Source organism: Hippocampus guttulatus, chromosome 22 (assembly GCF_054856545.1).
Source record: "Hippocampus guttulatus isolate MCC_2025c chromosome 22, RoL_Hgut_1.0, whole genome shotgun sequence".
NCBI lineage: Eukaryota > Metazoa > Chordata > Actinopteri > Syngnathiformes > Syngnathidae > Hippocampus > Hippocampus guttulatus.
This window is the reverse complement of record NC_141282.1, coordinates 7,753,579-7,776,256: the sequence shown is the minus strand read 5'-3', so window position 1 is coordinate 7,776,256 and position 22,678 is coordinate 7,753,579. Positions and strand designations below refer to the sequence as shown.

The 22,678-nt window shown below is 49.7% G+C and overlaps 4 protein-coding genes across 6 annotated transcripts; 2 read left to right on the top strand and 2 right to left on the bottom strand.

Moving 5' to 3' along the window:
• Positions 1-33: 33 nt before the first annotated feature.
• th2 (tyrosine hydroxylase 2) lies at positions 34-3,094 on the top strand. Its single transcript, XM_086103508.1, has 12 exons — positions 34-459; positions 535-709; positions 795-883; positions 965-1,032; positions 1,103-1,153; positions 1,230-1,375; positions 1,830-1,965; positions 2,039-2,108; positions 2,177-2,233; positions 2,407-2,502; positions 2,582-2,715; positions 2,793-3,094. The coding sequence occupies exons 1-12, from the start codon at positions 232-234 to the stop codon at positions 2,956-2,958; spliced, it is 1,416 nt and encodes a 471-aa protein (XP_085959634.1). The 5' UTR covers positions 34-231; the 3' UTR covers positions 2,959-3,094.
• A 2,940-nt stretch (positions 3,095-6,034) lies between these two features.
• Positions 6,035-15,315, bottom strand: nup37 (nucleoporin 37). Of its 3 annotated transcripts, none has more exons than XM_086103741.1 (11): positions 15,202-15,315; positions 14,379-14,573; positions 13,934-14,055; positions 11,632-11,704; positions 10,727-10,821; positions 7,538-7,628; positions 7,195-7,376; positions 7,054-7,104; positions 6,660-6,800; positions 6,460-6,553; positions 6,035-6,217 (listed from the first exon to the last, which is right to left on the bottom strand). In XM_086103741.1, the coding sequence occupies exons 2-11, from the start codon at positions 14,556-14,558 to the stop codon at positions 6,104-6,106; spliced, it is 1,143 nt and encodes a 380-aa protein (XP_085959867.1). In that variant the 5' UTR covers positions 14,559-14,573; positions 15,202-15,315; the 3' UTR covers positions 6,035-6,103. The 3 variants fall into 3 exon arrangements, with proteins under 3 accessions (XP_085959867.1, XP_085959868.1, XP_085959869.1); XM_086103742.1 differs by having other exon boundaries at positions 15,191-15,273; XM_086103743.1 differs by lacking the exon at positions 6,660-6,800.
• A 650-nt stretch (positions 15,316-15,965) lies between these two features.
• On the top strand, positions 15,966-20,823 carry parpbp (PARP1 binding protein). The gene is made up of 9 exons (XM_086103387.1): positions 15,966-16,115; positions 16,642-16,884; positions 17,146-17,406; positions 17,621-17,775; positions 18,382-18,562; positions 18,973-19,154; positions 19,236-19,317; positions 19,907-20,060; positions 20,135-20,823. The coding sequence occupies exons 1-9, from the start codon at positions 15,966-15,968 to the stop codon at positions 20,380-20,382; spliced, it is 1,656 nt and encodes a 551-aa protein (XP_085959513.1). The 3' UTR covers positions 20,383-20,823.
• Positions 20,783-21,501, bottom strand: pmch (pro-melanin-concentrating hormone). The gene is made up of 3 exons (XM_086103388.1): positions 21,279-21,501; positions 20,999-21,122; positions 20,783-20,908 (listed from the first exon to the last, which is right to left on the bottom strand). Exons 1-3 carry the CDS (start codon positions 21,486-21,488, stop codon positions 20,856-20,858), a joined length of 387 nt encoding a protein of 128 aa, XP_085959514.1. The 5' UTR covers positions 21,489-21,501; the 3' UTR covers positions 20,783-20,855.
• Between the last annotated feature and the right edge of the window lie 1,177 nt (positions 21,502-22,678).

Sequence of the window (22,678 nt, the reverse complement as noted above, 5' to 3'; positions counted from 1 at the left end):
ATGAATTATTTTTCGTAACATTGATGCAACCCGTGATGAAGACCTGTTTCGGTTGAATGGCTATCACACTGTGATGTTCAGTTACAAGCGGCTGCTCAATGACTCACTTTTGGCTCTGTGACGCAAAAAAAAAAAAAAAGAAAACAGGAGTACCCACTCATCTGCATTCAGCCGACGGATGAGGCGCTATTTAAACGGCTCGGGGCTCACACCGGAGCACATCTTGAAACCATGAAGACTGACAGCAACGCATGCCAGGTGGCATCCATCGGTGGCCGAAGGCAAAGTTTGATCGAGGATGCCCGGCGGGAGCGCAGTGCTGGAGGTCAGCCAGGGACCTCACGGGGGGTGGACGGGCAAGTTTTTAAGGAGAAGGAGGACCGAGTGACCCTAAACGTGCTGTTCAACCTCAGCAACGAGAAGAATGCGGGGTTCTTCAAGACAGGCAAAGTATTTGAGGTACTAATGGTGAACCGGGAATATTCGGGGATTGCTGGGTACTATTTCAACAATGTGTGTTTGTCATCTTTGCAGATGTTCGACGCCAAGCTCCTCCATGTTGAGAGCCGGCCGTGCAAAAGGTCCAAGAACAGCACATCCGACTTGGAATTCTTCGTCAAGTGCGAGGTGCACAGCTCTGACCTCGAGGTCTTTGTCAACTCACTCAAGAGAGTCGTGGATAACGTTAGGTCCATCCCAGAGGAAAAAGGTGCGTATTGCATCAGAGCGGGTGAGTGGGTTGGTACATCCGGTTGGCGAAGAAGCTCAATTTGCTTCTTTTACCTCCATTGCAGTCCCCTGGTTTCCTCGACAGATCAAGGAGCTGGACAGATGCAACTTGTTGATCACCAAATTTGATCCGGAGATGGACAAGGACCATCCAGTGAGTGCCCAATAAAAGGTTGCGTCAGCTTTGCGACGGAAAAGACAAGCGTGCACAAACAAGGTGTCACCTTTGTTGCAGGGCTACACAGACCCAGAATACAGAAAGCGCAGAGCCTTCATTTCAGAGCTGGCCTACAGATACAAACAGTGAGTGGTAAAGGAGAGCACCTCCTAAATGCCACTCGGTTGTTCATTCCTTTTGTCCGGTTTGTTGTAGGGGTGACCCGCTGCCCGAGGTGGAGTACACAGCAGAAGAAACATCCACATGGTGAGAGAACACGCGCCTGTTGACGGCGGCAGAAAAGTGATGGCAGGTGACCTAAACCAAGACTGTCTTCAAAAAGGAGGGAGGTATACAAGAAGCTGCGGAGCGTTTACCCCAATCTGGCGTGCCGACAGTTCCTGGATGGCCTGCAGAAGCTGGAAAGCGAATGCGGCTATGGCGAGGGGCGCATCCCTCAGCTCAGAGACATTTCTGCCTTCCTCAAAGGTGAATAATAAACACAGCCACTCACAACGGGAGGCGACGGATTAGTCGTAGCTGGCCGACGGTGCACACCTATTTATTGATGAATAAATCCGTCAGAAGTTGGAGTTGAATCCTTTGTCATCCCGGATTCTTCACTGCAGCAATTGTAGACTTCCAACTAGCCGGAGGCCTTTTTCTGTTTTTAGCGCACAAAGAAAGGCGCGCGATTGAACAGACGCAGCCCAAATTGTGTGAAGAAAGTCTTCAGAGAAGAGCGGAAGTGCCAGATTGTCGTTACTGTTCACTTCGTATGGGTGTCAGCTAACACCTCTCAAAAGTACGAGATTAGTCAAGTGATAAGTGATGGGGGGGGGGGGGGGGCAGAGAAGACGAGTTCTTCTTGAACCGGTCCCAAACACAGCTGCGCAGTGCAAAGCTTTTGTCGCCTTTGAGATGAAAATGTGGTCCTCCCCAGGAAAAACAGGATTCCAGCTGCGTCCGGTTGCCGGCCTGCTGTCCGCCAGGGACTTCCTCGCCAGTTTGGCTTTCCGCGTGTTTCAGTGCACGCAGTATATCCGCCACGCGTCGACGCCCATGCACTCTCCCGAGCCGTGAGTCCCGCCGGCTTCGTCCTGTCCACCCCCCGGATTGCTCCTTTTACGGATGTTTGATCTCCTCTCGCAGGGATTGCTGCCACGAGCTGCTCGGTCACATCCCCATGCTGGCAGACAAAGAGTTTGCCCAGTTTTCCCAGGTATGCGGCGCATCGTATTCATTAGTTCTTTTGCTTGAAACGCCACTGACGGGTGTGGTCACTGACAGGAGATTGGATTGGCCTCGCTCGGAGCATCACAAGAAGACATTGAGAAATTATCTACGGTAAGATTTATTGCCCTTAATGGTGATCCTCGGATCGATGAAAATCTTGGTATGGAAACATTCCAAAGAGGCTTTTGGCTACTGGAGGAGGAGGAGTTGTTTTGGTGTGAGATTTGAGCCGCACCTGGTGGTAAAATCTAATTGCTGCATCCGCTCTGCCTCTTCTTAACTAGCTGTACTGGTTCACTGTGGAGTTTGGCCTTTGCAAACAGAATGGGACAGTGAAAGCTTACGGTGCAGGACTTCTCTCATCCTATGGAGAACTCGTGGTGAGTATCCACAATATTCAGGAGGGCGCAAAATTCTTTCCGTTCCATGTGCCTTGACGCTCGCCGACCATTCCTCTAGTACGCCCTGTCCAACGAACCCGAGTACAAGGCCTTCGATCCCGAGGAGACCGCCGTGCAGCCCTACCAGGACCAAAGCTACCAGCCAGTTTACTATGTCTCGGAAAGCTTCGAGGATGCCAAGATGAAATTGCGGTATTTCCCTTGCGACCATTTCGCAGGACACACTTCTAATGCAACAATCACCCAACGGCTTCTGTTTCCGTGCACAGGAAGTACTCTACAACCATTCAGCGACCATTCGCCGTGCGCTATGAGCCCGTCACCTGCAGCGTGGACGTTCTGGATGAGCCCAGCAAGATCCAAACTGTCCTATGCGAGACACGAGACCACCTGAAGATACTGCAGGACGCCTTGGAGAAGCTAGGCTCCTCCTGAGAACACGGGCAGACAAATCGACTGGAGATGGATGACATCCGTTCAAAACGAGAGCCGTAGTTTGCCGTTCACTTGCCACAAATTGCTGTCCCTGGTACACACGGTATTGCGAAAAGAAATAAAGGTTTATTTTTTGCGACAGTGTCTCTTTTGCCAACATGGTCAGGGAAAAAGCCAGCAGGACCAGAGCACTACATAAGCAACACTTGCTCACAGGCCGTTTGTCTCCAAACTTGACAATTTCCATGTCGGGAAATTCTTGGAAGGCGTTGACTTGCATGTGTTGTTAAGCAGGGAGAATGAGCCCATTATGAATGATTTAAGTATCAAGTTGCCTCCGCCGGTCAGAGTCGGAGCCAACGGAGGGGCCTCGCAGGCCGACAGGGCCAGGTCAGCGGGACCTCACAGTCGACCAAGAGCTTCTCGCGGCCGCAGCGAGTGCTATTGCTTTCATTTCCTCCCGAGACTGGAGACGGGCAGCTCTTTGAGCTTCCGACCGCGGTTCAGGCTTCTGATCTCCTCAGGCGACATCAGAACAACGCCGATCGATAGTCATCACTCCACTAACAACACAGTCAGCTCCTCAGATCAGCCGCCTTTCTCCCAAGCCTTCCAATAATTCCCATGGCCAATTGTTTTAAACCCTGCACTGGCCTCTACGGGAAGCTCGGGAAGAAGAGAAGAGCGATTAGGGAGTGGCGAGCGCAGGCAAGGCCGACGTCAAACACAACCTCAATCCTTGCTTCCGAGGCTTTCAAAGCCACAAATCCCAGAGAAACCACGGCCAGGATGCGGGTCTGCCCGAGGGCCAAAGCGCAGCAGGTTTCCGCGGCAACGATTAGGAGATCGAGCGAGATTCTTGCGCTCAGCGCGGCTAGCCACAAATCCCAAAAGGCTGTATCATCCTGACTCTGAGCAGAAGTGTTTGCATGGACATCCCGAGCCGGCTTGGCGTGGTTGCCTCCTTTGCAGATGGAGCGCGGGTCGGTGGGTTCACTGAGTCCTGTGAAACGCGTGTGAAGTTCATGATTCCTTTCTCAACACTTTGAGGCTTGCAGTCAACAAATCCTCTTCGCACAAGTTCAACGAAAGGACATACACTCACTGTGAGGATCCTGACTGACAACGCAAGGAATGAGTCAATGATAAACAATGAGGATCATAAATGCGGGTACATGTAGTATATAAAGACTTACTATGCTGCATTCCCATGTGTGTTGGGCTGTAGCGGTTCCTCCTGCAAGGTCACTATATATACTGTGTATATATATATATACTGTACCTGTATATATATATATATACAGTATATATATATATATATATTATACACACACAAACATACATACAGTACATACATTATATACACACACATAGTCACACATATCACATTGATGAAAGTTTTTAGTCGGGCGTCAGGAGGACGAATAAGAGGACACTTGCCTCCGCTTTCCAAACTTTACTTTGTTGACATATTCATACGTCATCGTGGGAAAACACTCACAGCAAACGGGACGCGAGATTAGACCAAAAACCCGCCTCAAAGAGCTTTAATCTCCGCGCCTTCGTATGATGTTGTTCATTAGCGCCGCCGCTCTTGTGGAGCTTAAAGTTTTAAGATGAAAAAAATAAATTTAAAAATACCGGCAGCAATTAGTAGAAAGTACGATTTTTAAGGATCAATGAAGGCTTGCTGAAACAAGGTCATGACTTACATGCATCCATGTAGTTCCTCCCTTCAGCCTTGAGATGGCGTCCTTGTGGCAGCCCTGCAGCGCTTGCAAGACTCACAACTCATATTTCAGGGGGGAGAAAACATCTCAGTGTGCAAAGAGAGGTTTGATCGCATTTGGAAAACATTCAATTCAGAGTGTGCACAGACCATTATGGCTCACTGGCTTGTGTTCAGCTGCTGCTCTGGCACCTCTTGCCCCCAGAAGCAGAGCAAACACCCGAGTGGTGACCGCATTGGACTGGTTCAAGCATAAAAGGACGTACGCGAAGAGCGGTAGCATGTTATGCTTCGCGGGCGGCGGTTTGAAGCACCCCGGCCAAGAAACATACGAGGCTGACGTACTGGTTTTTGAAGAGCGAAGGGTCTATAAAGGCCTTGCGTCGTCGTCGGAGGCTAATTAGATGTCAAGAACAGGAAGATGATTCCCTGGGAGACCGTGAACCACGCAGCGCCTTGGTGCAGATGGATTAAAGGGCGAGTAATCCTCGACCGGGACTGATTCTTTTTTCAATATGATTGCAGAAACACTTATTTCAAATCTAAAGAGTTCCTCCGAACTGGAAACGAACACCGTTGCACGAAAGTAGAGGACAAATTCGGATCCCCCAGGTTTCTGTCACTGGCACGCTGTAGATTACTCAGTTCACCGAAAGGCCCGGGGTTTATTTTTTCCGCATCAAGGTAAAACAACACACTTGCCCTGCATTGAACACAAGGCAATGGATGATTTAGCCTCTCTGCGGTGGTTCTATGCTTAACAGTGCGTGGAGGAGATCTTGCAAATATGCAGCAAATTTCTCCGTTTCAGGATGTGTCACGGGGTGGGGAATGCCGGGAAATCGGCAAGATGGATGGATGGAGGGCGAGGCGGCCTGGCGTTGGCACAGGGGCCTTGCCTTTGAACTGCGGCTCTTTTGGCACAACTTAGCGGGCCAAAACGGTGCAGGCTGAGTTATGTGCGAGCGCCTGGATAACCACACCGCGCCTCAGCCGGATGATATTCTGCCAAGCACCTGACTGGCCGAGAGCTAACCGTATATCGCCATGAGTTATGACACTGGGGGATGGAAAAAATGCAGAAGATATAGGAAGTTTGAAGCGTGTTGCACACCTCGGGGGAGAAAACCACAATGTGCCTAGGCAATAAAACCTCACTCGTGTGGAGTGTGAGGAAATTCTGCTGTGTGAAAAGCCTTGGCGGAGAAGTTGCCACGTCAGTGCTCACGGGAAAGAGAGATGAGGTGAGGCTGACACCAGAGTCAGAAAAAAAAAATAGTGCCGGGGGGAGGAGGGAAAAATAAGTGAATACAACATGTCCACAGAATTCCGTGCACACGCCACATCTACTGAGAAAAAATATTTTATTGAACCCACCACAAGAACAGCAGCACAGGCGAGAACACGTGCTACACGCTACATCTCCGTCACCCAGAAGCAAAGTTTTCGGTCGCCGCCGATCACGCAGAGCGGGAGCGTGCGGTGCCAGCTGAGGCCCGAGCCTACCGGCACTGAACCCACTGTCACCGGCTGGGTTCAAAAGAAAAAAAAAGATTTTGTTGCCGATTCAAAAAGGGCTAATATCGGCCGGGCCCTAGTACAAACCAATTCTAAAAGCTAATACAAATAATAGAAAATGTAGAAAAACTGTTTTTAAGGTGTAATCACTATACGTGTTAATGTGTGTTTGAGTGGTATCTTGATTTAGTCTGCCCGCATTTGGACTTTGTATCGGAAAAAAAGAATAGAAAGCTGATTGATCCGTGACTGACCTGCGGGTGGCCGAGATGGTGGATCAGCAGCTGACTACTGATCTTTCCGGGACATCCGGTGGTAGCGAAAAGGTTCTCTTGGGCTCGAGACCACCTGGCACGGGAAGACCAACACGTTTAATGGTGAAATGTATCTCCTCACTAATTAAAAGTTACATCCATGCTGTTGGAAAAAAGTTCAAGGGTGGCAGCATATTTACCTGCTATTCATGCAAATAGGAGGAGCCCGTCGAGAAGGCTGACGTCCACGAGCACCGGGTTGATATACAGTAGCTCCAAAATACGAAATACTTTGGTGCGTATTTTCACGCTGTCGCACCTTTCTTTTCAATTTACCCGCACTAAATCCAGCACATAAACAGGAGGTTACGACTCTCCGCCCAGCCCTTAAAAACAGGCTGTACTCGAAAGAATCAGCTGAGCAAACATAACAGCTGAATCCCGTAGGAAGCGTATTTAAAGAGTTATGTTCTTCCACTTGTGTTGTGCGTGAAATAAGTGGGACTGGGAGTTGCTGGTTCAGGGTGAAAACAGGCGGCGCGAGCAGGTACAAATACCTCCTTGGACATTTTTTGGGCAGCAAATGTTTCTTACTTGAATTGCTGGGCTTTATCTCGATGCGCCGGCCTTTTTTCCTGGGGGTAGCTGTGAATCGGTGGAAACAAAACCAAACCACAAGTTCCCTTGGTGTTGTCGGCAGTGGAGGTTGCGCGACGCAGTTAGCCCGGGCGTGACCTGGAGCGGGTGATGTCCCAGATGAGCCAGTCGCTGCCCGCCACTGCGCCCACTTTGATGGTGTTGGCCAGGCACCAGTCGGCGGCGCTGAGTGGCGATTGGCCACAATCCAGCGACAAGATGGCCTGCTGGCTCACCAGGTCGTAGAAGCGGATGGTGCCTTTCTTCTCCGCCACCATCAGCTGAGAGCCACAACATAGACCTCAGAGTCACTACAAAGGACGGCAACTCACGAGCTCCTGAAATATGCAAAACCGCTTCTTCTATATCCATGTGTCGTCACAATCAGACAAATGCTTGTGATGAGCTGTCCAATGTGCATGAAATAGTTAACGGCGCCTACCTTGAAGACTTCCTCCGGGTGCCAGCACACACTGATACCAGGAGAGCGGAGTCTGAAAATGGCGCTCTCGTTTCCATCCAGGTCCCACACCCTGCGAGAAATCACAACGTCACCTAATTTTGCACCGGTGGAAATGCATTGTCCCAAACATTTTAGTGGGCTGCTGCATGATCTAATAATAACCTTTAACACGGTCACCGTTGGAAGCTTGTATTGTGTTTTTCACAATACAAACTGCAACACTTATTTAAAAGCATTTAATCATGTTGATTACAAATCTTTTCAGATTTGCAACATCATGTTTTAAAGTTAAACAATAGACACCTTTGTTTTAGCTTGAATTGGTTAAAGCATGTTTGATAAACAAGTTGATTTTTTTCTGTATGTGGTCCTCAGAGAGAGGGGAGAAAAAAGAAAAAAAACCCTTTGGACTTCCTTGCTAGAATGGTTCAAAAGCCAGCCAAAATCTTTTGCTCTGGATACGGGCACTTCCATTTTATGGCGCTGATGACACTTGGAAGCGCTGCAGCCATTTGGACGTCGAGCGCCGTTGTGGACTTGATGGCTTTACTGCAGAACAAGTTACTTTTACAGTTGGAAAATGTCAATCACAAAGGGGTCGGGGGTTGTGACAGCAAAAGCAGCTAAGAAACACACGCACGCACAAAAAGAGACGTCACAAAGGACTTAGAAAGGAGGAGTGCTGTGGTTCCGAGGGACATGGATCTTTGGTTAACCACCTCGGAATGAGGAAAGGTGGAGAGGAGGGCAAATTGGACGGGGGGGGGGGGGGGGGGGGGGCACAGGGGAACTTGCCAAGACGCGAACTGGTGGAGGACACTTCGCACAGGACCTCCCAGGTCAGCCCCTTTGCGGATATGCCCCATTTCATGCCGAGGCCGGTCACTAAATACTTTAGTTTTATACCCCAGCGAGAATATTCCTGGCTGCCCCCCCCCCCCACACACACACGCACACAGGACCACAGGAGCAAAACAATGACTTGGCCTGATTTTCTCAGAGCGCCAGCCAAGGAGAAGCACCGTTGCACACTGCTCGACCGGCGCCAGAGTGCGGTCCACCGCGCTACCCTTCAAACGGGGCTCCGTGGACAAACATGAACAGCGAGAAGGGGGGGAAAAAAAAAACTAGAAGACACACGACACCGCTGACCTGCTGAACGCTACATCGCTCAGAACGCTCCAAAGGACATCTGAGGTCGGAGCAAGAAAACATGGAAATGTACTACATACCAAAGAGAAACTATGAGCAGTACTCACAACAAAGTTGGCAGATTAATCACAATGAACCTACAGTGCACACGAGTAGAAGTGAACTTCATTTAAACGACTGTGCCATGTTTTGAAGAATGCCGTCAAACAATTGTGCAAAAAGTACTGAATAGTGAACACCCCAACATCTGGGTTTTAATCACATGCAGGCACCGTGATTTAAAAAAATTGTCAACAAAAATCCAATTTGTCCAATTAAAGCAACTTGGCAGTGAATCTTGTTTCAAAATATGGATTCAAACTGTTCAGAGTGCTGAAATGTGTCATGTTATTGGGCCACTTGAGTAGACAACGTCTCCAAAAACATCAGCGGATGTGGTTGAAGTGCCTTGGAAGAGGAGAAAAGTGGCTCAGAGTTGCACCGTGCTGCAGCAGCAGCAGCAGCAGAAGCAGAAGCAGGTGGCTGTCAGCTGTTGACAGTGAACTCAGTCACCTCAGAATGCCAGCCGGAACATGTCATTACCCCTTTTGCTCTCGGGATGGCGCTTTGTCCCACCGACTGCTTGTCAGGGCGGCATGCAGCAAGTCTAAAGTCTCAAGAGGAGGAGGACGACGTGAGAGTCTGAGTTCCCAGAGCTGCTGGGGCACGGCGATGATAAACCGCGATCGCATTTCAAAAAAGTCATATGTGCCATGCAAACGCCGCCGTCATTTCCTCAGCTCGCGGAACATGTTTGAGTTAGCACGGAAACACTCGACATAAAAGTGCATTTCTCTATTGTACATTTGTAAATAAATTAGATTGGCATCAGTCTTTATTTTGCCGTTTTATTTTGGGAGGGATTGCAAAAGCAGAAAATATTATTCGAGACCAAGTCACTGTTCTGATCGCCTTTTTGGTCAGAATTTTTTTTTTGGGGGGGGGGGGGGCTCATTTTCTCCTGCTGATTATGAAAGAATGGAAAATGCAAGATATTTTTTTCTTCTGGTGAAAGAAGAAGTGTCTTTTGGTAGGTTCAGTGCTCATATTGTCCCAGAACATGATATTCTGTGGTTCTTGACAGATGAATCAAAGCGTTGTAAAACAGCTGGCAGTGAACAATCGTCCTCGGCTCTGTTCAAAGGCACCACATAAATGCAAGCTATTATTCTCATGACCATTGTTTGTCTTCTGGGGCAAAATCTCATGAGATGTGCTCAAGTCTCGCGCTACGACGACCTGAATTTTGGAGGCGCATTGACCAGAGAATTACGCTTCATTTTCATAATCGCTTCAGCTGTTTATAGCCGTTTGACTTTATGAGATGATAACTGTGACGAACACACTTCCCAAACAACTCGTAAAAGTAACATTTCACCAGAGAGAACGAGTCACAAATTGGTAGATTGGAAGGTTTAGTTTGACTTGGGGTGCAAAAAAAAAAAAAAGGGCGCTTGATCCACCCCCCCCCCCATGTGTCATGTGCTGCTCTGTGGTTTTGCTCTCCGGCAGAGAGTGGATGGAAACATTAGCAGCAAAACAAGTATCTAAAAAGCCGCTGACAAGCCCAAGAAAGGCCGTCATGGGGCCCTCTCTGGGGGCGTGTCCCGGAGGTGACCCTTGCTACTGCTCCTTGCATGCTCTTTTTTTCTCTTTGTTTGTTTGCTTGTTTTTTGCTCATGACGCAGCTCGTCCTCAAAGAGAGGGGACTGGGGGCTTCTGCGGCTAATTGGGTTTCCATATTTAAGCAATTAGCTCGCAAAACAGCTCTGCGCTTAAGCACGGTCACAGCGGAGCGTGTTGTGCTTAGCGTCACGTTTCACTGTGGAAAAACGGCCGGGACTTTCTGAACCCGTAACAGAAGAAGAAGAACAGAACTCTAAACCAGAAGCCGGGGGCCCCGAACACACGTACTGCAGCGTATGCAGCGGAAAGAAAGACAGGAAAAAAAAAAAAGGAAAGAAAAGCCAGTCGGACCTGCAAGTGTGGTCATCGCTGACGGAAGCGATTTGTTTCCCTTCGGTGGGCTCGAACACCAAATGGTTCACGTAGCTGCTGTGGCCCTCCATCACCTCATGAAAAACACACAAGACAAGGAGCGTTAGCATACGGCATTCACGCAAACTTCGCATGGTCAGGTTGGACAACTTCCGCGGGGGAATTTTCTGGCTTCTCCCACTGTGGCCAATGACGTCAGTGGAAACATTTTGAGATTCCAGGGAATTTTGAGGAAACTATGCCTCCTTCGCTTCCCTCAATGCAGTTTTTTTTCCATTTCACAAGCCTGTCGGTAATGCTAAGCTAATAATGAAATGCTATGGATGACAAACTTAAAAAATGCAATCGTTCGCAATTCACAAAAACGGTGCATCAATACACATAGACACAACAATACGAAGTGGCGCGTATTCTTTATCCTCGGCAAAGAACAACTAATATTACTGCAGCTTATTGAGGAGCTGTGGCCGTCTCTGTGAGTACCCCGTACATCTATTCTGTATTACACTGCCCCCCGGTAGCCAAGGTACACACACACCAGAAGGAAGTGTGTTTTGAAAAAGTACAATATTACAAAGCTATTTTTCTTATTAAAAAACGCATTATCAAATAGGAACTGGTAAATGGCATTTCTCTTCCCTTTACTCGAGAATGCCGTTTTGCGAAGTGTTTTGAGTACAACGTGTACTTGAGTAAAGAGTGTACTTGAGTACAAGTACAACTTTGTGATTTCAAAGCGTCACAAAAACAGTACGCCTGGAATGTCAAACAAAACACACAGCTGGCTTTAGGAAACCTCCCTTTGCCGAACTGCACTACTCTCCATTCTATTATTTTATTCATTTATTTATTGATTGATTTTTCCTGCGTGTTAGCCGCCGTACCTTGACCTCGTGTCGATCCTGAAGGTCCGACGTCAACAGGCAGATTTTTCTGTCGGGGGCGGCCGTGCAAAATCTGCAAAGACACGGGAGGCGGCGTGTGAAAACGACACAAAAACAAGCAAAAGTGGGGAAGAAGAGGAAAAAAAAAAAAAAAAGAGAGTCATGTCACACCAAACATGTACTCTGTGTATATGCCTCTGTGTGTCTGTGGTAGAATGTTGGATAAGGCTGTAAGGGAGATTGTAATTGCGCACTAATGTAAACAGGGGAGAGAAACAAGAAGGATTCCCTCCTCCGCTTCCCTCTAATCAGGTGCTGCATTATTTTTCACACAATTACACTGACTGGCTCGTGACAGGAAAAACACACACACACAGACACGCGAACTGTGGGACTTGGCAAGGCGTGCCGCGGCAAATCAGACAAGAGGATATTAGCGCGGGCCGCACATTAGGATGTTATGAGGAGGACTGTCAAAGCAAAGTGATGGATGTCAAACAATGGGACGAGCTCAAATAAAGCTGCTATTAGGCGGAGTGCCGCACCACAGTCCAACCAACGCGCATGGGTCCAAATCGGGAAAACTGGAGTCGGGTCTTCAGTGCCGTGAGCTTAGAAAAAGACGAATATTTTATTTCAATGACTCAACACCTGGTCATCTCCTCTTTGAGGCAAGGTGGATTCTTTGGAAAAACGCAACACAGGTAGAGAATGAATTAAATTTCCCCTCGGGATATCAAAAACATATTCCAACATATTTGACGGGGAAGGCAAGTCAAAAAAAAATCTCTTTCCAATCATGCATTGGACTGTATGCGCCGCCACCGGTCCGTACACGTTGGCGGAAGACCAAAGACGCAGAAAAATCCGCCTGTCTTGATCCATCTCAGGGGGCGGCCAATTTGCCGCTTGCTGTCGGCTGAAAATGACATCAAGGTGAGGAAGGCCAATGTCACATGACCAAACCCAGAAAACAGGTGGGGGCACATATGACATCTGAATGTCAAGAAAATGTTGGACTTGACTTCCCCTTTCATGATTTATATTTCATAGGGTAATTGTGTATGTTTTTCAAGAGGTTATACATTCCATATTAATGGATTAAATACCAGGAAAAATACCCATCAAAAAAAGAGAGAGAATAAGACACAGGCTCTGTTTCCAAATATTAAATGATCAATATGTCCACCAAAAGTCAAAAGTGAGCTTTATTTTCTTTTGAACGCATCTCCCGCATTGGACGGCGTTGTGTATTGTTCCGAATGTGGCTGGCCTCTCGCAGCCTGCGCGAGGCCCCTGCCTGAGTGCTTTCCTGGCAGCTTACGCGCGACGATGGAACCCGAGCGCCGAGTCTTCCGCGCAATAACACGCGCGTACGTCACAGCGCCTGGCCGCGGCTTGGCCTGCGGTGGTGCGAACGCCGCAGGGCCTCGCCGTTACGCAACGACGACATTTGGACAGCGGGACCGTCCCACCCGGCCGGGCAATTAGTGGAAGGGAAAGCGCGCTTGTCGAACAATTGCGTCGTTAGCGGCTCCTTGGCAGCGAGCGGTAGCTACTTCAACACAGCCGCTGCTTGTCCTGGATGGAATTATGAATGAATGAATAATCATGACCTGGACACGGCGAGGCTTGTCTGACATCTTATATGTGCGCTTACGTAACGCCGACGGAGACGTGAATGGCTTCAATACGCCATTCACAGAATATCCAGGGGCTGCCTGCGTCTGACTATTACACGTCTATTTAAAAACAACCACACAAGTTTGCCTCTCGCGAGCTGAATGACAACGCACAATGCATGTGTTCCTGTAAGGAACAGACCTATAGACACAAATGGCACATGAACACGTAGACGGACAACAGAGCAATTCTCAGAGGCATGTATTCGTGAGCCCCTGCAAAGCACGACTTTTAGTGCAGTCGACTGAATCCCAAGAGTACTGTTGCGGTGAAAGTCGTCTTCATTTGTGTCTTAATGACGATTGTATTGTACCTTTGCGGTCAAGCCTTGCGCACCAAGAGTTGCACTGAATTACTCAGGATACAGCTTTTAATTCTTGACATTTCATTTCACCATGTTATTACTGTACATTTGAGAAATAAAGTCAATATCACAGTGTGCTATTTCCTGATTTAAAAAAAAAAGGTTTTGGGGTTTTATTTATTTATTTATTTATTTTTTTAGCTGTGGGTCATATTTGTAACTGCAAATTCCAGCATGACACCACGGCGATGGATGGGGCGGCACTAGCCTGTATCACAAACATTTGGAAGTTTGAGTCAAGAAAAGCCCCGGTACCTGATTGTGGGAATCCTGTCCAGGCGGGACTCCGGGCTCCAGGCGAGCGTATCTACTCGTGAATCGTGATGGAACACACGAAGGACATTGAACTCGATTCCCTCCATGTTCATGTTTTCCTCCTGAGGGAATATTTCATGGTGAGGATTGGGGGAGGTGGGTACAAATTTGCCCCCCCCCCACTCAGAATTCACTTGCTTTAACATCCACAGAACAAAAACATTTTTATCATCCATCACTGGAAAACCGAAGATACTGTAAAAACAAAGGCAAAACATGATTGTCAGTCAGAGATGTCAAATTAAGGAATGACACTGACGATTTAAGCCAATGTACAACTTTGAATAGGCTCCAGAAACTTGATCAGATTAACCACATTCTGTAAATATCTTCAGGGAAATCACAGAAATGTGTTAATACAATAAAGAGATGTCCAATGCCTCACCTGGAAGAGGCAGGTGCCCACCACCACATACTGGTTGCAGCCGTAGGCCAGCAGTGAGGCGGGTGTGCCTGACGTGAAGGGGCTAAACTCCACTACGTGAACGTAGTCATCACATGGCACCGTGTAGGAGGGACCCCGACTGGCGTCGTCCCCTGCGCCAAGTGTCCTGGCAACGCTCATCTTGGAACACTGTCACTGGAAGGAATAATTTAAAAATATAATTCAATGAATTCATTTTATATCCTGCTTCTCCTAAAATAAGAATAATCTTTATTATCATCATAATTTGGCAGGTTGATGAAGAATAAGACTTGCCCATCATTGGACTATACTGTCAATATTGTACATTTCAAAAATGAAAACAAATTAAAATTAAAGATTCAACAAATCCGAAGCCTCAGAAATGAGAGGCAGACATCCCGGAACATACGTCGTGTCACTGGACGCCATTTTGTGTGTCCATTAACATTACTGTAACTACATTTCCATTTTAAAGACTTTATGTCTTCATATGTCAATTCCTTGGGGAGCATAGCATAAGATGTGTGCGAAAAATTCCGCCTTTTCACCATTGGCGTTGACAAATGACCTACATCGCAAAATTACAAACAGCTCGGCTAATGGACAGGACGGTGAACCTTAAACGACATTTTAATTCAGTTAGTTATAGGAGCGAAAACACGTGGCACGAGGTGCAGCTCACAACCATTTTAACGTGTGGTCCAACAACTTGAAAACCTCATTTTATATACTTATTTTGAGTGGAAAAGGCTCGAATTCGACCGAATACAAAGAACAGAGAAGAGACGTACTCATGTGTCACCTTTTTACTTTCAGGCGGTTCCCGTCGAGTCAAACGCAGCGCGGTTGGGGGCTGTCTTCGACCGGTTTCCGGGTTCTACTCGGAATGGACCACTGTGGACGAAACTCGGGGGATCACTTCTGGAACAAATAAATTAAAGACGTTGAAATGCAGATTCAGAAGTTGTCATTTTTGTTTATATTACCTATTAAACTAATTTTAACATGTTTTAAGGTGTAACATATGTTAATAATTACACGTTAGATGAAAAGCGAGATGCCAAAACATCTATTGCAAGCTGATTGGTTCGGAGGCAGAGACGTCATCAGCGATTTAAAATTTTAAATCAGCTACTTTGTGGACGTCGAAGGTGCTTTAGAGTTTGAATTGACCAGGTTAGTAGCATACGATCAAAAAAATATATATACATATATATATACTGTATATATATATATACAGTATATATACTGTATATATATATATACAGTATATATATATACAGTATATATACTGTATATATATATATACAGTATATATATATACAGTATATATATATATAATAAATATATATTTAAATAAATATATGTATATTTTTATACCTGTGTATGTGTGTGTGTGTGTTGACAATAATATGTGCTTTAGGTGAGTTGTGAGTCAACTCAGAACTGACGAGATACCTGTTTAGCTGTTTCGTTTGTAACGTGGTTATTAATGCATCACAAATTAGTGACTGCTCCCATGACACTCGTGTAACATATCAACTTTATGTCTCATTGCAGGGAACAATGCAGGATATAGGAGAGCGTCTGAAGCAGATGGTGAGAATTTTTAGGCGAGAGAGCCACCACTTGCTGGATTCTGAGAGAACGACTGTATACGGGGCTGACGCCATGCTGACGGTGCTGCAGCTGGTCATGGCCCAAGTCAATAAGCAGGTGAGTTCAAACCACTTGGAAACGGCAAAAGGCCCGAGAGGGACATCAGTCAGGATTCCCGTTTGACCAAACGCTCACTCGCATGCTACTGAAATGCTCTCATGCACACAGTCATGAACGCATTTTGGCTCCTCACAGTCGACCACTCGACTATCAACTCCAGTTTGATGTGTGAACGGATTTCAGTAGTGCGAGTGAGTGAAAACAATTTCAGGCAGTCTACGGTTATTCTTGAGTTTTTCTGTATTTTCTTGTATCTTTATCGTAAGGACAGGTTGGCCCTAAATGTGAATGGCCCTCCTGGGACTCATAAAGCGATCTATACGCTGAATGCGTGTGCGTGTGAGAGCTGCGAGTCAATCCTGAATGCTCTCGCAGTCGTGAACGCGTCCGCTCATTGTCAGCGTGCCGGCCTTGACGCGATGCCTCAAGCTGACTGTCATCACATTTGCACGTGACCCCGTTCTGGCAGCGACCCGAAAAGCTGACGAAGGGCAGCTCTCGCTGTTTTCTCTCCTGGCGACAGCAAGGCGGCGAGTTCCGAGCGGCCCTGGGCGACGTCCTGTTGGCATGGAAGCGCTTGCTGCTGGACAAACTTGGCCTCCGGCCCCTGGACGACGAGGTTGCGCCTGGGCAGGGACGTGACGTCATCCTAGAAGCGTACGAGGCCTTCCTGAAGCGCTCCAACGCCGTGGATCTGGTCCACGTCCTCGCCATGTGCCGGCAGCTCGGAGACCACTCGGACCCCCCCGGGGATCTTGTCAACCCTGTGAGTCGAACACCAGCACCTGGCCGGGCACCGGGAACCTTTGGCGCGCCGGTGTATGTTTGAAGGCATGTCGCGAAGTCTTTCTGGGGCATTTTCTTTTTTTGAGCTTCGATCGGAATCTGCCCGCTCGCCAATGACACGCTCTTAAATGATTGTGACGTGTATCATCACATGAACCTGACATCCTGCATGAACTGTCATATGTTCTTGAAGTGAAAATAAAAATGTTCACGTTTTCTCCTGCTCCCCCCCCAAAAAAAGGTCGAGCTATATGAGTTCCTAGCAGACAGCACGGAAGTGTCGGCCGCCCCGTCAACACCACCCGCTAAATCCCGAGCGTGCAACTGGCAGGTCAAATCTGCGATGAGAAACGTCTTCTGCTCCTACCTGAGCTTGCTGGTCAACGCCAAGGACGACCTGGCCTTGGCGCGGACTCTGGACGTCCCCAGCCGGGCGCTCGGACGCCAGACGTTTACCGACGTGAGACGTGCGGCAGGCCGGACTGGCATGTCACTGTTTTTGGTAAGCCAGAAAACAAGTAAACATCACTAATCAGCAAAAGGAAGTGTGGGGGAAAAGTAATGAAATGACCAAATATATGAGAGTGGAATTTGCTATTTTTGAAAGTCAAGAAAAAAAATAAAACGATTTGAAATCGGTAAGAGGAGATCATATTTTAAGGCCAACCTGTCTCGGACATGCCAGTCAAAAGTTTTCCTCCCCCCGACATTGGCAGGCGGTGACGTCGTTCGTGAGGGCCATTCAGCTGGGCGGGAAGGGTTATGCGCCGGCACCTTCGGACCCGCTCAGGAAGCACATCAAGGGCCTTTCCGCCTACGTCCGCTTCCTGGACAACCTGGAGGACATCCTCGGGGAGACGGCGGACCCCAGGTACCAGATGCGCGCCATATTTTTTGGAAACAACACCTGCTTGGCAACAAGAAAAACACACTGGAATCACTTGGTCATAAACAGCACAACAGCACACGTGTGCGTGTGTGTGTGTGTGTGTGTGTGTGTGTGTGTGTGTGTGTGTGTGTGTGTGTGTGTGTGTGTGTGTCCACGCCGGCACTTTATGTGCGCACGTGAATGGAATTGTGCACGAGGGCAGATGATGTTGGACGTGCAACGCGGGTCTGGCAGAGCTTATCGGGAATGATTTAGCCTGCAGATCATGTGAGGGGCAGACTGTTCGGAGCAAAACAAATCGGGGCTCTCGGTTCACCAGACACGGATGAACTCGGGACAGTCGGCGACCGTGCGTCATAACGTCTTCCGCTGACAGTTCACGGCCCCTCCATAGGGTAAAAGTGGTTGCCAAGATGTAACCTTGGTCAAATGAACGCAAGGCGATCCTTTCCCTCCGGATGGGAGCTGGACTCGCTTCAAGTTGACAGACGCTTGGCCTGGATCTTGACTGACTGTTCTTTGACATGGTTTTGGGTTTTTGGGGTTGGACTTGAATCTTCGATGGTTGCATTCGCCGTCTCCTTGCAGCGTGTGCGGCTCCAAGTTGGTGCGTGCCATCCGGGGGGCTCTGGTGAAGGGTTATGACTCCGGAGACGTCTGCGCCGCCGCACAGGAGATAGCAAAGCAGCTGGAGGAGGAAATCTGCAAACTGCACCGAGTCCAGAAAGACAGCGCTCGCGCAGCCGGGACCGGGATCAGCCCCGCCAGGGTAACTCCTCCTACTTAGTTCCGTTAGCCCTTTTCATCAACCTCGGCTCTTGACTGGGATCTGTTTGCCTCCATTTTTTTCCTCTCAACTTGTTCTTGACCTGGGTCTCAAAACACGTCGGGTTGCTGTTTCTTTCCTGTGTCTCGACTGAGTTTGTGGGGGGGCTCGGGTCCTAACTCAGCTGTCGACTTCTTGGTGACTGCTTCTCGGGCTTGTTCTGCATAATCTTGGCGACACAACTCCCGACTTCCATTTTGACGGGTTCCAGACGTGCTTCTTGACTTTGTTCCGTACGCGGGTACGGACGGGGGTGTCGACCGGCGGTGAACGCGGTTCTCCACGTGTTCGCGACTTGATTTTTGAAACGGACTCCGAGTGGTTCTTGACCTCGGCCGTCCGTCCGCCCGCAGCCGAAGGCGCACGCGGTGAATCGCGCCACGGCGTACGGCGGCCGAGAATCGGTGAAGGTACTGCTCGCTCTGCTGGACGAAGAAGCCGCGGCGCAGCCGTGCGCCAACAAGGCCGACCTGCTGTCCGAGGACCGGCCCGGACTCGACGGGAGCCGGGGCACCTCCGTTGTCACCTTGTTCAGGTTGGCCAAACGCTCACGCGGCGGCGACACAATTGGGAGTGGATCTCCTCATCTTGTGGCCCCCGTCTCCTCCCTCCTCAGATCTCCGGAAGTGTCCAAGGGATCTTCTCCAGAGCCCCTGAAGAAGCGAGCCCAGAGCCGCCCGGACCCGCTCAAGCCCAAGGTAACGCGGCGATCCGAGCCACCTCAAATTGAATCGGACGGCCAAACGTCTTGACATCCCGTCATTGCTGCCTGGTGCTCGCTTACTTTGGCTTCGCCCGTGTAACTTCCAAGTTGCCATCTTAGCGTTTGCACAGATGCTTCCCACCGTCCGCCGGCATCCAAACACCTACTGGGGAGAGTGGGGGCGGGTGGGGGGGGGGATTTGAGGGGGTCCAAAGCTCGCCAATAGTCGCCGCAAAACTGAGAAGTGCTTCGGATCTGACATCCGATCTCTTCCTTCCCCCCCCCCCCCGAGCCGACGTTGTTGCCTCTTGTCGCGGCGCACTTGTCGCCTGCTAATTATAGTCTGTCACATGAGAATACTTTCTGAATACGTTGCCATCGCGGGAACGGGAAAAAAAACAAACCCAAGAGAGCGTGACAACTTTGCCGTCTTCTTTACGCCTCTTGAGAAAGCGTCCCATTTGCTAATTGAAATCACATGGGCCAGCGTCACTGATGATGAAGGCGGATTCGCTGACAGTGACGCTGAAATCTGATTGGACACCCCCAGTCGCGTCACGAGATTTCCCGCTTCGCCAATCTAGACGGGACCGCGAGCCATCCGATCCCAGTTTGCCTGCACCTACCGGAAGGAGGAAGAACCGCCCCTCAATCGCGTTCCGCACTTCCCGAGCTCGAGCCAAGTGCCCACCTGCGTGCATCCGGCACCCAAAGCCGAAAGCGGCGCCGCGCCCGCAGGTAAACGCCTCGCGTTCCGCCGCACCCCTTTGCGACATCAGCCGCATCTTAACCGGCCCGATGTTTTCGTGCAGCCGAACCTTCCGAGGTCCTCCCCGCGCCGCTTCCCGGGAGGGGCGACGCCAACCCGCTCCGAGCTCCGGCTTCGGACCGCGCGCCGAAGAAGACGGCAAAGAAGAGGAAGCGGGCAGATGCGGCAAGTGACGACGAGCCTCCGGAGAAGAAGAAGCAGACGGCGAAATCGAGAGTAAAAAGCAGCGCCGCCAAAAAGAAGAAAATGATCGCGGGACAGACGACCCTGACCGGCTTCTTCAGAGTCTGACCGGGATCCTTCTTGAGGATTTTGTTTGCGGAACTTGTGGCAAAATGTCACGTTGGGCAAGACTCGCTTCGACGCTCTGCGCTCAAGCCGTCGCGCACGAAAGGTCGAGCGACATTTGTGGGGGGGGCTTCAGGTTGGCGCCTAATCTGTAAAATTCAGGGCCGAAAATCTCCACTTGAGGCGTGTGAAGATTATCCACGTTTTGACTGCAAAAAAAAAGGAGCACCCCCCCGCCCCATTTTTTGTTTCCTTTTTTTTGTGGTGGAAGCAGGAGCTCAAATGAGCCTTATTTTGAAATTCAGAGCTGAGGCCATTTTGGGTGCTTTCATGTGGGGGGGGGGGGCAAAGTCAATCCGGAGAGCCTCGTTTTGAAAGGATGACTGCACACTGTCAAGATGTTGCAGAGTTCATTTTCAATAAAGTTTTATTTGCTTTTACACACTTGTTGTCCGAACGCATTCTTCTGCCCGTGTTTATGTCCCTCCCCAGCAGGGCCGGTACACTCGTCCGATCATACAGCGCAACACTGCACAAAGAGAAAACACACACACAGAAGAATTGGGCTACGTTGCGTGGAAGGTTTCCGGATTGTTGGAGAGCATCGACGGCTACTCACCGTCGATGTCGGTGTCCCGGCGGTCGATTTTCTCCGCAACTGGATTTTCCCTCCAGCGAGGCTCGTCCAACGCAGGAAGTCGCTGGTCGAAAGCGGGAAAACGCGATCCTCTCCGCCTCGTGCCCTGAAAGACAAAAAAAGAAGAAGAAGATGTGGAGCTTTTATCTTTTGCGAGAACGTCTTGACACAGTAAACTCATCAAGCTGAGAACTGGTTCCGAATCAAAGATTGATTGATGAGAAAAGAAAAAAAAAGCACGTCATTCTTTTCTGCCGCCTACCGCCAACAGGAGCACTTTGGGCTTTGCGTCTTCATCCGCGACGTCCCACATCCAGTTCGCCCGGAGGGCGGCAGCGGCGGCGGCGGCGGCGTCGCCGTCGTCCCGCACGGGCGCGCTCAGCTCATCCTTGTCGGCGGTGCCGGCGACCGTTCGTCCGCTGAGGTTGGAGAGGAGCAGCAGAGCCAGGACGGCGTGGCGGACGCGGGACATCTTGTCGCTTGGACGACGGAGTCCTCGACTGGCCCCCGACGCGGCTCGCCCGGGTTTTTAACGGCCCGCGGCAGAGGATCGTCACGGCTCCCGATGAGATGACGGCGAAAGGTCGCCCGGAAGCGGCGGACCCCCTTTGATGGGCTGCCGAATGGAGTCATTTTTGTCCCCTTTGTGCGGATGTAATGGGTGTCGGGGGGGCAAGGTGAGAGGTGGGCGCTTCATTACGGAGCGCAAAGATGTGAATGCCTCGCCAACCAGCAGGCCTTCTTCCGCACGGCGGTCGCGCCGATAACAATGCCGCCTACTCAGAGGAACAAACGCCAGGTCGGGCCCTCCCGCCGTTGCACCCTACCTGTGCCCTTTTTTCTTTTTTTTCAGCCGCGGCCCTGACGGGCGGCCCGGCGGAGTCTCTAAGTCCCAGAGTTGCTACTTCACGCTCGCTCTCCCCAAAGCGCAGGATGTTTCAGTTCTCGGCGCAAAGAGCTCCCGGAACCCAAGCCGTGTTTCTTCCATCGGGCGCCAAGAATATTTCAATCGTTTCTGACGACAGTTCCCCCAAGTCCACATCCATTGCGGTTCTCCGAACGTTCCTAGAAAAGCTCATCTGTTCACATTTTCATCAATCACGGCAAACCTCACAAGTGTGACATCAGCACCGCCAGTCGTCTTCTTGTGTGTTTTTTTTTTTTTTTTTGGCGAGAGAGCGCAGCGCGCCGTAGGTACGTGTTGCGGTTTCTTGTGGGTTGCCCCTGAGAAGAGCCCCCGCGCTTTCCTGGAAACAATGCAGCTGATGAGGAGCTCTCCAAGGAAAACAAGGATCTGACATCATGGCTTCTTCAAGCCCGCAGCTGAGCCAACACCGGGGAGCCTCAGTGAATTTCCACTGCCTCCTGACACTCAAAAAACGGGACCATACCACCCCCCCCCCGCCGCCCCCCACCGTCAAAAAGTCAGATCTCTGCGATCATGCCACCAGGTTATGTTGAGTTCTTCCTCGGCTGTCCGTTGATGTCGGGGTGCAAATGTTCCAAGACTAGCACGGGGGCAGAAGGTCCACATCATTGATTCCCGGGGATGAAATAACACCCAGGATGGCAGCAGGAAAGAAGAAGTGTGCGTGAATGGGGGGAGGGAGGGAGGGGGGGTGGTGGTGCCGGTCTACCGTCTACCGCCTGTCAGCCAGCCAA